This window comes from Echinops telfairi, unplaced genomic scaffold, assembly GCF_000313985.2.
Source record: "Echinops telfairi isolate 266 unplaced genomic scaffold, ASM31398v2 ScPeMD7_7466;HRSCAF=8504, whole genome shotgun sequence".
Lineage (NCBI taxonomy): Eukaryota > Metazoa > Chordata > Mammalia > Afrosoricida > Tenrecidae > Echinops > Echinops telfairi.
The window spans coordinates 1,447,970-1,461,558 of NW_022111366.1; the positions used below are offsets into that span (position 1 = coordinate 1,447,970).

Here is a 13,589-nt window from a genome sequence, read left to right on the forward strand (position 1 = left end):
AGAATCCTTAGAGATAACACAAATGTGGATGGGGTTGCGGGGAGAGAACCAAATCACTTTCTATTTCTTCTGAAAATGACTGAACAGGCCAGGGTCTACCGCAGAATCATGTGAAATAATGAAGACAGTCATGACTGTCAGGTAAGAAGAGACCCAAGGGATCTGACATCACTTCTTATTTGTGGGGCGCTTAATCTCTCTGGTCTCCGATTCTCTTACTTTTCTATTTACAACCATTACGCACGAGGGAAACTTCTGGGTCTGGCCTCTGGGATGTTTTGTAGGAAGGCAACTTGCCTGTCTCAGATTCTTTCTCAATATCCTGGTACCGCTGAACAAAATCTTCCACCTGCTCCTTGGAAAAAACATCAGGCTCCACAAAGCTGAGGAGGGAGTAGAGCTCTTGGAGGCTGTTCTGGATGGGAGTGCCAGTCAACAGGAGATTGAACACTACTGAGAACTCAAATAAACAAACAAACCAAGTAAAAACTCCCTAGCACTGGAAAGCAAGACACACAGATACCTACCCACAACCGTGACCCATGGAAAAAGGCAATGGGTTAGCAGAGTCACAGAGGCATGACATCACACTGTACACCAGCTGTTTGATGCAGGAAATGCTACGGCTTTAGTTTCAATATAAGAAAAACTCACCGCCGTCAAGTCAATACTGACTCCAAGCGACCCTATAAGACAGCACAGAACTGTCCCTATGAGTTCCTGAGACTGTAACTATTTATGGGAAGGGTCTTTCTCCCTCAGAGGCACTGGTGGTTTCCAAATTTGGACCTTGCAGTTTTCAGCCCAATGCGTAACCACTATGCCACCAGGGTGTCTTTCAAGATTAGAAGGGGATTAAAATTCTGTGAAGAAGATTCAATTATCAGGACTATAGTAATGGAGCAAGACCAAATCGCTCTGTCACACCACATGAGTATTCAACGCTGCTATCATCATTCGGTCTATGTGGTGATTCAAGTGATGTGAACTATCTGCAGAGGCATCAAGGGTGCAATGCACTCGTCCAGTTTGAAGCCCTACGCTACAGCACTAGGACCACACGGTCCAAACAAGAAGATTCATATCTTTTCGTAAAATGTCACAGCACCTCGGATGCAAGACACCCAAAGAATTCTGGCTATTTCTGGACATAGGGGCATACACAGCTCAAAATGGAAAATTTTTTTTTAATTTGAACAATAGATATTGAATACCAATGATAAGGGATTAGTAAATGGCCAAGAAAAACAAAAGCAAAAACAGATAATGGGTTACATAAACAATTACATCTGAATTGATATCAGTAAGAACTTTCACCCCTTGGACTTTAACACAACAAAATGGGAAAGCCATATCTTATGTGTATATATTAAGTATCAAAATATAAAATATTTTAAATAGGCTCATACAAAGAGGCTTCAAAAAGTCCATGGAAAGTTCTAGCATCTTTCCCTTATCCATGAACTTTGTGAAGTCCTCTCGTCCACAGCCTTATGTGCACACATACTGTTAGTCGCCGTCCAGTTGACTGACTCACGGAGACCCCACATGTACCTTACTGTACAGAGCACAACACAGGTGTGCAGAGTGGTGCTGCACCACAGGGGTCTCAAGACCATGACCTTGCGTTAACAGACCACCAGGCCCATCTTCCAAGGCACCTCTGGGTGGGTCTAAACCAAAGCTTCTTCAACTGTTGGGTTTCCACCCCACATGGGGGTCACATAAGTGAATGGGAGAAGAGGTCACAAAAATTCTGGCAACAGTAAAAAGTTTCTCATCTTGCAACCCTAAAAAAATGATACAATGAACACAAAGCATTTCTGGCAGTGCTTGCCAGAAATGTTGCAAATTTCTGGGGCAAAAAGAGGTCATGAGTGAAAAGTTTAAGAAGCCCTGGTTGCAAGCACCCACTCTCAGCTGGTAGTTGAGCTTGACCATTTGTGCATTTAGGAATTCCTACACACACGAACATAGTGCAGATCCTTAATAATGTATACTTAGAACTTCTAATTTAAGATCTACGATATATGCTTGTGTATACATGCACCACAAAGGATATGACAGATTATATACTAACAATGCTAATATATTTTATTGGGTAGAGCTGTATTCATTTGATTATGAGATTTTGGTAAGCTTTCAACTAGTTTCAGAGAAATCTGACTGGGTAAAAGTTTCAATTCATTTTGGAAAATCTAGACTTGTGAGTTTACCTCTGACAGTGTCTTATGCAGCAGGGAGCTTTGGTTTTTCAACCTGTGGGCTTCATCCACAACAAGGACACTCCAGGGGAAGCTGTGAGAGGAAAGTCAAGCTTTCAACTGTATGTAACGCAAACACACACATGCATACACAACCTAATACCTTGCCACAAAACTCTGTTGCTGGACAAACTAAAGTTAAAAGTACACCCAAATCACCTCTCTAAGGGGTCTCAGCATGGACATAAGACAATACTATCTGCCTAGTGTGGTAAAATTAAGGCATTTAAAAAAAATTCCAAAATAGCTATGACCTAAACATTAAAGGCAGACAAACTCACTCACTGCCATCAAGTCGATGGCAGCTCATAGTGATGCTGTAGGACAGGGTAGCACTACCCCAGTGGGTTCCTGAGAAGGTATTCTTTATGGGAGCAGATGGTCCTGTCTCTCCTGAGGAGTGACTGGTGCTTTCGAACTCCTAATCTTGCAGCTAGCAGCCCAATGTGCAACCAATACACCACCAGGGTTCCTTCTCCACAGGATGGGTGCAGAAAGGAGTGCCTGGTACTGTTCACCCACTGAATAGCACCTGGAAAGGCAAACGGGTTCAAAGAGACGGCAGGAGTTTGGAACACTCCCAGTTGGGCAGCATGCTCAGAGAAGGCACGAAAGCTGACAAAGGGCAAAAGCAATGGTTATGAGAAGTTGTGAGTAGGTATGCAAGTGGTCAAAATGTAGCTTTCAAAACCTGTAAGTTCTTATTCCTTTGTAAAGGGCTAGGTGTAGATATGTTCATCTATTTTGCACATCACAATCAATGCTGGCGTGGTCTGTCAAACAGGCTAGAGGGAGGGGGATGAGGCCCAGTGAAAAGGAAAAGGAAGTGGGTTGGACCACTTATCCCAAGTTGCCTGGCACTAAAGGAGGCTCCCTGGAGAGGAAGAAGGGGAGAGAATTCTAGCACTTATTGGAGAGCCAGAAAAAGGGCCTTCTAACCCTCTTGATTTACAAGTCTATTCACTAGCAAAACATAATTTTCATATTGTTAATGTGCAAGTCTTAATGCTCCCTAAGAAACCTCTTTAGGCCTCTTTGGGGCAGAGATGAGATCACACTTCCCTGCTGTTCAGAGGATGCCATATAGAAGTACACACCATGGCCTTATCAGATAAACGGAAAGAATACATCTGTGTTTGGAGCCTCATATTAAGAATCAGCACTAAAAATGCCCCTCTGTTATTCAGGTTCTTAAATCACCTGGAATGTACTCAGGGCAGAGTCTCTGAAATAGAAATACTCACACAGCTCCACTGAATAATGTGAAAGTACCAGGCCAACTAAATACGTGGAGAGGCTCGCTTCTAAGAGAACAGCGAGCTTCTGTCTATGATGACGGGCAATCTGGTGATGATTAGGGTGGGTGAGGGTTACCTGGCATGGGCAGAGCCATTCACACCATGAAACTGTACACCTGGAAAATGCTGAACTGGCAAACGCTGCTTTGGCTGTAGTTTTACAGCAATGAATAATAAAGAGAGAAGCTCCGTAGCCATGAGTGCTGGGTCTGAATGTCTATTTGCCGTTTATGAGCAGCGCTGCCTGTGTGGGTTACATACGCTTATTTTCCCCATCTGTAAAACGGGTAAGAACAACTCCCTACTGGGGTTCCCATCGTGATTAAAGTTCCCAATGACACTCAAGTCTCAGTTTTCTGGACTTTTGAAATCCCCCACACGTTACTTTGTGCAGGGGTATTTGTACACTTCTTAGCCCTCCGTGTCCCTCTATGTCCTTTTAGGGAAGCTCTGTTATTCCCTTTCCTGGTATTGCACTGGCCCCCAGTATGAGAAATTTCCAACGGTTATTAAGTTGAACATTACTAATACAAAGAAAAAGAGAATACTGGCACATACTCTTAAGAAAAGTAAGATAACAGACTCACTTAACAGAGCCTATCAAATACTGGACGAGTCCAGCTTTAAATGCCGGATAAACCAGATAAACCCAAAACCCAAACTCGCTGCCATCCAGTTGATTCCGTCCCGCAGTGACCCTGTAGGACAGGGCCGGCTTTCTGTGCCTGTTTGAGTTTCTGAAAAGCCCTGTTTTTCCTCCATGACGCAGCTGGAGGGTTCAGACTTCTGACCTTGAAGTTAGGAACTCACTGCAGAACCACAAAGCTGAGCCTTTAGTATTTCAAGAGAAGGTGCTCACAGTTATTTACTCACTGGAGACTGGATGAGAAAGAGCATTAAAATACTGAAAAATATTTTGCAAATACTTCTGAATATTAAGATGCAGAATACTGAGATGAAAAATCCCCACCTAATCAGGCCATAACCACACATTTTATGGAGAATGAAGTCTGGTCAGTATATCTTCTTTTCTGATTTTCCTGGTCTAGTTTATGCTACAGCTGCTATGTTGACATGGACATAAACAGCACTCAGGATGTAAATTCAGGTAGCACGAGGAGTGAAATCCACGTCTCCTACACTTCATAAGCTGGTATGAGGCCTGAAATCTAACTAACTAGAAGCACATGTAAAAGAATTTAGTATCTACTACCTTCCCAAACCATTATGTGTACTTTACCCGCATTTAATCCTCACAAGAGCATCCGCCAAAAGAAATTAAGTCTTCATGCTTTATAAAAGCAGCAGCTGAAGTTCACAGAGGTTAAGTAGCTGACCCAAGGACATTCGTTAATGAGCAGACAACTAGAATATGAGACTGTTGCCATGCTACCTGCTGGTAAATCAGATTCACGGAAGACACACATCCCCGGAAAGAAATGCAGGACAAAAATGTGAAAGACATGACTTTCATCACCCACTCAAAACCATTTATAAACTATTGCAACCTACTCACGATTTTAGAAATGATGCATCTTTCAAGCAAACCTGAAAAATTAAGGAAGGCACATTATAAAGGTTGGTATTAATATACTTCTGATATTGATAAACTAGTGCCAATGCTCTAATATTGATTCTCGTTAACTCTCCTAAATGACACTAAGTTTACAAAAAGGTTGAGCATAATTTCTAAATACCACTATTTTATAAGCCATTCAAAGGGAAGATCTTGCTCATGGTGACCCAGACAGCTTGCTGTGAGAGATTTAAAAAGACACCAGAACTACATAATTGACCTCCATGTCCCTGCCTGTCTCATTACTCCTGTTCCGAGACCAAGATACAACTCAAGTGCCACTCCCCAGGGAAGCCTTCCTCCCAAATCCAACAGGAAAGAGAATTTGGAGCACAAGGGTCCATGTTTGGGTGTTAGCACCTTTTTGAGCAGCTGATGAAAGACTTTCTTACCAAGAAAAATATATCTACTCAAAATTAAATATACAAGCAGTCCCCGGGGTATAAACATCCCTTAAGCGTATCTTTAATTCCCAGTCTTTAAGTCTAATCTGCCCGTAAGCCGAAACAGATGAATATGGTTCTTATTTAACCTTACTTTAGGACAAGGAAGGCTCAAGTCCTTTGCAATGATTTAAAAGCTGCATGTGCAGCAAGTGAAGGTGATTATAATAAAGAATTTGCTGCAAGTTAGGGCGGCTTCAATCATTTCAAAGTGAGGGCAAACGGATAACAATAAAGAGCAAATGTGAGTTTTCTGGAAGTCTGACATGGGTGATCCAAGGGATGTCTATAATGTAAGTGGGTTCTACAACTTCTCAGGCCCCAGAAGAAGAGTCCTTGCTAGAGAGACATAAATGTGTACCTCATAGGTAGTTAGCAGGACATGGAAACGGGACTCTTGTTTTAAGTCTGGCTGTAGGTGGGCTCTCTCTTCCTTGTCTCCTGTGTACACTGCACAGGAGAGACCTGGAGCAAATCTGAATCCAAGAAGAGAGAGATGAACGCATGCTCCACAACCAGAAACGAGCCTGGGCTTCTAGAACCCTTCCCAGGCATTACATAGTTATGACCCACTGTTGTTAGTTGCCAGTCGGTTTCAGCTCACGATGAGCTTATACAGCCGGTCCTGTGCCCTCTTCCTGGGCACTATGCTTGAGTCCACGGTTGTGGCTACTGAGTGTGTCAAACGACTCACTGAGGACTCCCCTCCCTCTCACTGTCCTCTACCAGCCATGTGGTCCCTTTCTAGCGATAGGTCCTTCATGACGACGTGTCCAAAGTAAAAGCCAGCTGAAGTCTCACCACCCACGCTTTCAAAGAGCATTCTGGTTGTATTTCTTCTAAGACAGATTTGTTTCTTTTTCTGGGAGTCGACTATATACTCGATATTACTCACTGAAACCACAGTTCAAATGTATCATGCTCTATTTTGTCTTACTTTTCCATTGTCCAGCTTTCAGTTACACGGTTTGGGTCAGGAGCAACTTAAGTCATCAAATCCAGTTGCCATCGTCGAGGTGATTCAGATTCAAAGTTAAGTAGGGTTTTTCCATGGCTTTCAGAAGCAAATCACCAAGCGTTTCTTCCAAGGTGCCACTAGGTGGCTCTAAAGCACTAACTTTTGGTTAGTAGTCGAGTCCCTTAACTGTGTGTGTGCCACCCAAGGATTCCATTAGTCAACATTCCAAAACAAACTTAAACCCATTGCCATCATGTCAATTAAAACTCCTAGTGACCCTGTAGGGCAGAGTAGAACTACCCCACAAGGTTTCTAAGACTATAATCTTTATGGAAGCAGACTACCTCATCTTTCTCCCACAGAGTAGCAGGTAGGTTTGAAAGACCAACCTTTCAGTTATCAGTGCAGCACTTAAACCACCACAACACCAGGACTCCTTTAGCCATCATAACACAAGAAACTCATTGCCATTAAGTCAATTCCAATCCAGAGGGACCCTACAGGAAAGAGTAAACCTGCCCCTGTGGGTTTCCAGAGGGACCCTACAGGAAAGAGTAAACCTGCCCCTGTGGGTTTCCGAAGCTATAAATCTTTGAGAGCAGAAAGCCTCACCTTTCCCCTGCAGTGCAGCTGATAGGTCAAACTACCTGGCCTTGCAGTTAGCCACCCAAGGTGCAAGCTACTACCCACCCTACCATGGGTCCCTTTGTCATCATAGCATCTTCTAAATGACATGAGTAATATAATGAGTGTTACCTGAATTAATAGTACAACCTAAGGCTTAGTCCCTGTGTGAATAGCATATGAACATTTTAAAAGGTCTTGTGCTTGCTGTTAGAAAATTAATTTTCCCATGTTGACTACTCCCTGTACTAATTTGAAAACGACAGCACAATTTACTAATAAGTTAGTAATGTACTTCTAACTGCCAAATGGTAACAGCAACACCCAGTGAACCAACTACCTTCATTGCTTCAGTGAGTTTTGTGGAAGAAATAAGACTCCTGGCTTACAAACCCCCGGAGTGACAAAATATCTTACAATAACAGAACATTACTTAATTCCCACAGGGAGCCTCGCCATGAAAAACAAAGTTTCTTACAACTACAGGTATTCTTTACCTTTCCATCTCTTCCTTCCAGTTGCTCAAGACAGACAAAGGACATAGAATCAGAAATGGTCCTTCATCATTTAGTCGTCCAGCCAAGTAAATGAAAAGAGCAATAGTCTAGAACACAGAAAAAGATGCATTTTAATAAAATCACATTTCCATGTGTAAAACCACCACAAAGTTCCCACAGCCCTCTAAGGAAAACAGACCCTCAAAGAAGTACTGGTTTGCAAAGAAATAATGTACAAATTCCACATATTAGGAGAATTCACTTCTAATGTGAAATCATATACACATGCAATTGCCAAAAACATCCTGGACTCAATGGCTACAGTAGTTAAGCAGCGATGCTCGATTTCTATATAACTGGGATGTTAGTGCAGTGTTTCTCAAAGTGGGCAATACCGTGCCCAGAGGTTCTGGACCGACCTAGGGGGCTACAGACGCAGATACCCGCGCTTTATTATGGATGATGGGCTACAGCACAAAAGTGTCTCAATGACAGGGGGCAGTAGGCTAAATAAGTTTCATGACCTATGCTTTAATGCGAAGAAAAAATCAGGAGAGGCCATAAAGAACAGCAAAAACCATGTAAAGAATGTACGGGATCAGGAATACTCTGAAAACATTAAACAAGAAGTGCCAAGACACAACTGTCAAGATGACAAACCAAATGATGGCGCCCAAGCTCTCTTCTAAGTGAGGATGGTTTCTTCTCCCTTCTAGAAATGTTTCTCTCTCCACATCTGTTTAGAGGGTATTCTTGGTGGGTGTTTAGGTGTTGTTCTCAGCTCCGTGAACAAAGCTGATAACAATACCAAAGCTACTCTTAGCCCTCCTGAAACATATATTCTAGGGGGGGAAACAGACAGTAATTAATGCCTCAGAAACTTAACTAGGGTGCAAAATGAATGTGTTTGTAAAGCCAAATGGCCATATGCTTACACACACGTTTGACTGGAAATGGTTCTTCAAAAGGATGCTGTAATGTACTGGAAAAAAATAGCACTCATTTGTAAAACAAAAATTATGAGGGCCCACCCTTCAAGCACTGACCCATTTCTGAGAAAATCTTTCCTGAAGATATAAGCCTATGAAATCTCTATGACTAAATTATGTTCACCTGAATTTACTAACACAAAGATCGAAGGAAGATTTTGTCATTCCTTATCTACGGTGTATTTAAAGTAAATTATAAACCAATAGACAATAATTATTGTGGGGAATATGAAAGACAAAATTATAATGGCAATGTTATATTGATCAAATGTAAACTATATTCGTATTGTAGTTTCAACAACGTAAAAATACATTATTACTCATGCTTATGGTTAGAGGGCTATGACTGTGGTGGCAGTTATTATTTTTTAATGTGATTACATTAATTGTATGTTTGTTTATTTGATATATATATATACCATCCATGGCCTCCCAGATTGGGCCCAGGTGGCCTCAATAAGTACTCAGTGGGTTAAAACCATTCTGTATGGCTTTTGCCAAGAGTGCTTTTGAGAGAAAAGCTTTCTTTACTAAAACCTGGATATGTCTACAAAAGTAATTTGGATTCACCAGAGAATCCTATCAAACATCTAAAGAAGAAATGATACCAATTCTATAAAAACTCTTCTAGAAAATTGAATAGAAAGGACTACTTCTCAAAAAAAAAAAAGGAATACTTCTCACTCATTTTATAAGGCCAGCATTATCTCAAGAATAAGGCAGACAGAGATATTACAAGAGGGAAAACAAACAGACCCATATCCTTCAAGAACACAGATGCAAAACTTCTAAACAAAATTTTATCACAACAAATTTTAAAGCGGTGTATTTTTGGGAAACCCTGGGGAGCAGTTTTACTCTGTCCTTTGGGTCACGAGGAGTCAGAACAGACGTGAGAACAGTGGAGATGGTTATATTTTTAGAACCCTGAAAGTAGAGCAATAGAGCCACCTTGGGGAAAGGCAAAGGACAAACGTGATGTGCTGGCTCTGGGTGAAATCAGGAGGGCAAATCCAGTGTGGGAAGCAAAAGAGCTAGCAGGAAGGGCCCTGCACCTGGTCCAAGACCCTGTTAGTCTGGCTCTCAGACACCTAGGAAGTTTCATCGCTCTCAGTTCAAGAATACACCAGGACTAGATTTGTCTACCTGAGAAAACTGAGGGAGCTAAATAAGAGGTAAGACCTCCGGGTGATACTCAGAGGTGATACTGTACACTGAACAACCCTGAGACTGAAAAGGTATACGTGGTTAAAATAAAGTGATCTTCAACACATATCCAAACTAGCCTACACGCGGACCCGCTCGTTTGATGCTTACGCATATGCAGCACAGCTGACTTGGCAGACGCAGGCTAAAGGAACTAATGAGACTCTCATTCATGCCGTGTTCACTAGTGACACCTCTTTTGAATGTGAAAACGGACATGTCTATGCTTCCTGATCAAGTTGCTCCTCTGCATGCCTACCTTTATTTGGTATTCCACAGATATGTAAACCTATACAATTAACCCAGGGGTTATTTGTATCAGACCTTTCCATCCATCCAAGCTTATCCCTGACATTTCTCAACACAGCTATCAATATCAAGGCACCATCTGTTTACTGACATCTGATTCTCTGCACCTCTAGACACTAGCCCAGCCCCCTCCAAGGCCATCAGATGACTGAAACACTTTGAAAAGCATAAAGACCTGCCTCTGTACTTCCTAACATGGCAGAGAAATGGGAAATAGCCCCACCAACTACTGAGGAAGAAAGAGTAATATTGAAATGGACCCAGTTAACTAGAAAAGGAAGGCACTGCTAAGGGTCTTAGAGTTAAGTGATCCTTGGGCAGGTGTGCCAGCTCTATAGAGAAAAACCAAATGTCTAGGCCTACATGAGGTCCTTGGATGATAAAATGGTTAAGTGCCCAACTCTGAGCCAGCGGGTTCACAGTTTGAACCCACAGAGGCATCCAGGAAGGTAGGCCAGTTGATCTGCTCCCCAAAAATCACAGCCTTGACACCCCGGTAGAGGCGTTCCACTCTGCACACGAGGTTGCCATGAGTCAGAACTGACTTGACAGCAACTAACAACAAAAACAGGCCCATCCACTGCCGTTCTAACTCAGGCATGTGTTCCAAGGTCATGCGCTCTTAACAAAGGTCAGACATTTCTCACCTGGGAATAAAAATACACACTAGTAAGCTGGTAGAACAGTGGGCTCAAACCTAATAATTGCAAGGATGGCAAAGAGCCGGGCAGTGTGTCAGTCTATTCTTGTAAAGAGTTACCGTCTCAAAAACCCACAGGGGCAGTTCTACCCTATCCTATAGGGTTGCTATGAGTCAGCATCGGCTCGATGGCAATGAGGTTGGCTTGTTTTAACAGCTAAAAATGCTAGTGGTTTGTAAGGCCTTATTTCAGGGAAAGTAAGTCGTTACTACATAGCAACATACCTGGCAGGTCTTACCCAGGCCCATCTCATCTCCCAGGATGCAGCCATTCTGACAATGGAAGCGCTGGGCGAGCCAGTTGACACCCTCCAGTTGGTAAGAGCGTAGATGAATCCCTAGAAATAAAACACACAGCAACTTCAAAGGACAGACAGTTGAGTACAGACCTAGGCTATGTTCTAAGACCTCAAATGAAGACCATGGCTTAATCCTTAGGAACCCCTCACAAGCCCAATGCCCAGAACTACTGCCATATCCATTGCTGTGAAAATGACCATTACGTTATCATAGGCTATTGGCTACTCTCAGCTCCAATCCATGCCAGCAAACCAGATCCCCAGTGCCTAACACTTATGAAGTCAGGACTACTCACCAACACAGAAACAACCGAAAACCCAAATCCCTCTTAGAGTGCCTCTGCTTCTCGCTTACTTCCCCCATTCATCTTTCTCACGGCTCCAACAATCTGGCCGAAGCCAAGTCACGTAAACAACAGGACCTCAGGGGAGTCTGGGAAACGCAGCATTCGATTTTCTAGCCAAGTCTACAGGACACATTAAGGGAAGCTTGTGGTGAGGGTAAAGTTGGGGAAATAAACTTCATTTGCAGATAAAGGTGTTTGAACTTGCTCACCCAACTCTCAGGTGGATAAAAAAATAATGAAAAAGCAAGCAAGACAGCAAGAAGCACTTGATTAACTGTATTTTGAATTCTAGAAGTTCACTGGGACATGGTGACACCATTCTGAAGGAAGTGTCCAGTGAATAATGTCTTCTATATGTGTGTGTGTATGTGCTAAGTTCCTTCCTCAGAAATTCCTAATGATACTTATATACATATATAATTACAAAATTATAATTGTACTTGAAGAAAAATATGAAGCCAATAATTATCAAACCAGAGTAAGGTTTCTACTAAGTATACTCAACAAAGGTAAAAATGCAGAAAAAAGGTCAAAAGATTTGAGTACACAGAATTTTTAAACTTCAATACTGTAGAAAACATACCTGTAGCACATGCACACAAGCACACAACTAAATTAAAAGGAAAATAACTAAAAAAGATATCCCCAATATGACAAATATTAATACCTCTAAAGCAAGACTATAGAAAGCGAAGACAAACACTCCATTTAAAAAATGGGCAACATAAAAAGCCAAGGAACAAAAGAAAGACAAATATCCAGTGTCCATCAATGTTGCTGTGAGGTGCCATCCAGTGGGGTCTGATGGATGGCCACCACATGAACAATACAATGAAACTCTCTCCGGTCCTCTGGCAGCCTCACAAGTGTTGCTGTGCTTGATTCCATTGTTGCCACCACCCTGTCAACCCATCTCTCTTGAGGATGTTTTTTGTCACCGACGCTTTAACAAGCATGCTGTCCTTTCCCATCCAGATAACATATCCAATGGACGTGTGACCAAGCCTCGCCATCTAAGGAGCAATCTGGTTGTACTTCCATGATACATTTGCTCACTCTTCTGGCAATCCATGATCGATTCATATTTTTCACCAACATTTTAATTAAGAGGCAGCAATTCTGGGGTCTTCCTTATTCAGTGTCCAACTTTCACATCCATACAAGGTTACTGAAAATACCATGGCTTGAGTCAAGTGCACCTTTGTCCTCAAAGTAACTTCTTTGCTCTTTAACCTTTTCAAGTGGCCTTGTATATAAACATACCTTGACCTAAATCATAATAAAAGGTTTTTAAAAAAGAAAACTAACCCCCCCCAAAAAAAACAAACAAAAAACTTAGGTCTTGTGCAGCAGATAGATATTCCTAACACTTGGTTGCTGCTTCCATGAACACTGACTGTGGACCCAAGTAAAATGAAATCGGCAATGGCAATCTTTCCCCGTTTCTCATGATGGTGTCTAGTGGTCAGTTGTGAGGATGTGTTTTATGCTGAGGTATAATACATGTTGAAGCTGCAGTCTGCAGTCGGTCGGCTTCAGTTAACTGCTCAAGTCTCCTTCCCTTTCATGGAGCAAGGTGGCGTCATCTGGTTACCATGGGTTGTTAACGGGCCTTCCTCCAGTCCTGAAGCTGTGCTCCTCTACATATCCAGTACAGCTTCTCAGATCACTGTCCAGCATACCCACTAGTAACTAAATAAACATCAAATAGCACTTCCTAAGTCCTCAAACTAGAAACTATCAGTGTGAGAGTGCAGTGAAAGTCCGCGTGTCCCTTGCTCTAGAAAATGTTACCTTGGAAGAATGAAAAATGGTTAACTATGCAACGATTTGCTTAGAAGTTTATTTAGCATTATTTACATGTATAACAGGAAAAAAAGTCAAAATCAATACTCATGGAAGCAGCAGTCAAGAAATCAATTGGCCGAGTAAATATGCTGGGGGGGAAAAAACAAACTGTTTAAAAATACCAAAAGGTTATTTTGAGGACTAGCGTGCCCCTAAGTCAAGTCCGGGTCTTTGGGGTCACCTCCTCCGCACGTGCACGCTGGGCAATGGAAAAGGTAGCCGGAGCCTCCT

General features: G+C 42.2%; 1 protein-coding gene across 1 annotated transcript in view; it reads right to left on the reverse strand.

Annotated features, from left to right (window-relative positions):
- CHD1L (chromodomain helicase DNA binding protein 1 like) overlaps positions 1 to 11,202 on the reverse strand; it is a 50,452-nt gene extending 39,250 nt beyond the window's left edge. The window contains exons 1-6 of the mRNA XM_045283710.1: positions 11,090 to 11,202; positions 7,661 to 7,767; positions 5,943 to 6,057; positions 5,079 to 5,110; positions 2,217 to 2,298; positions 298 to 460 (exon numbers count right to left, since the gene is read on the reverse strand). Coding sequence (XP_045139645.1) covers positions 298 to 460; positions 2,217 to 2,298; positions 5,079 to 5,110; positions 5,943 to 6,057; positions 7,661 to 7,767; positions 11,090 to 11,113 — 523 coding nt within the window. The 5' untranslated portion in view covers positions 11,114 to 11,202. The remainder of the gene's footprint in view (positions 1 to 297; positions 461 to 2,216; positions 2,299 to 5,078; positions 5,111 to 5,942; positions 6,058 to 7,660; positions 7,768 to 11,089) is intronic.
- Between the last annotated feature and the right edge of the window lie 2,387 nt (positions 11,203 to 13,589).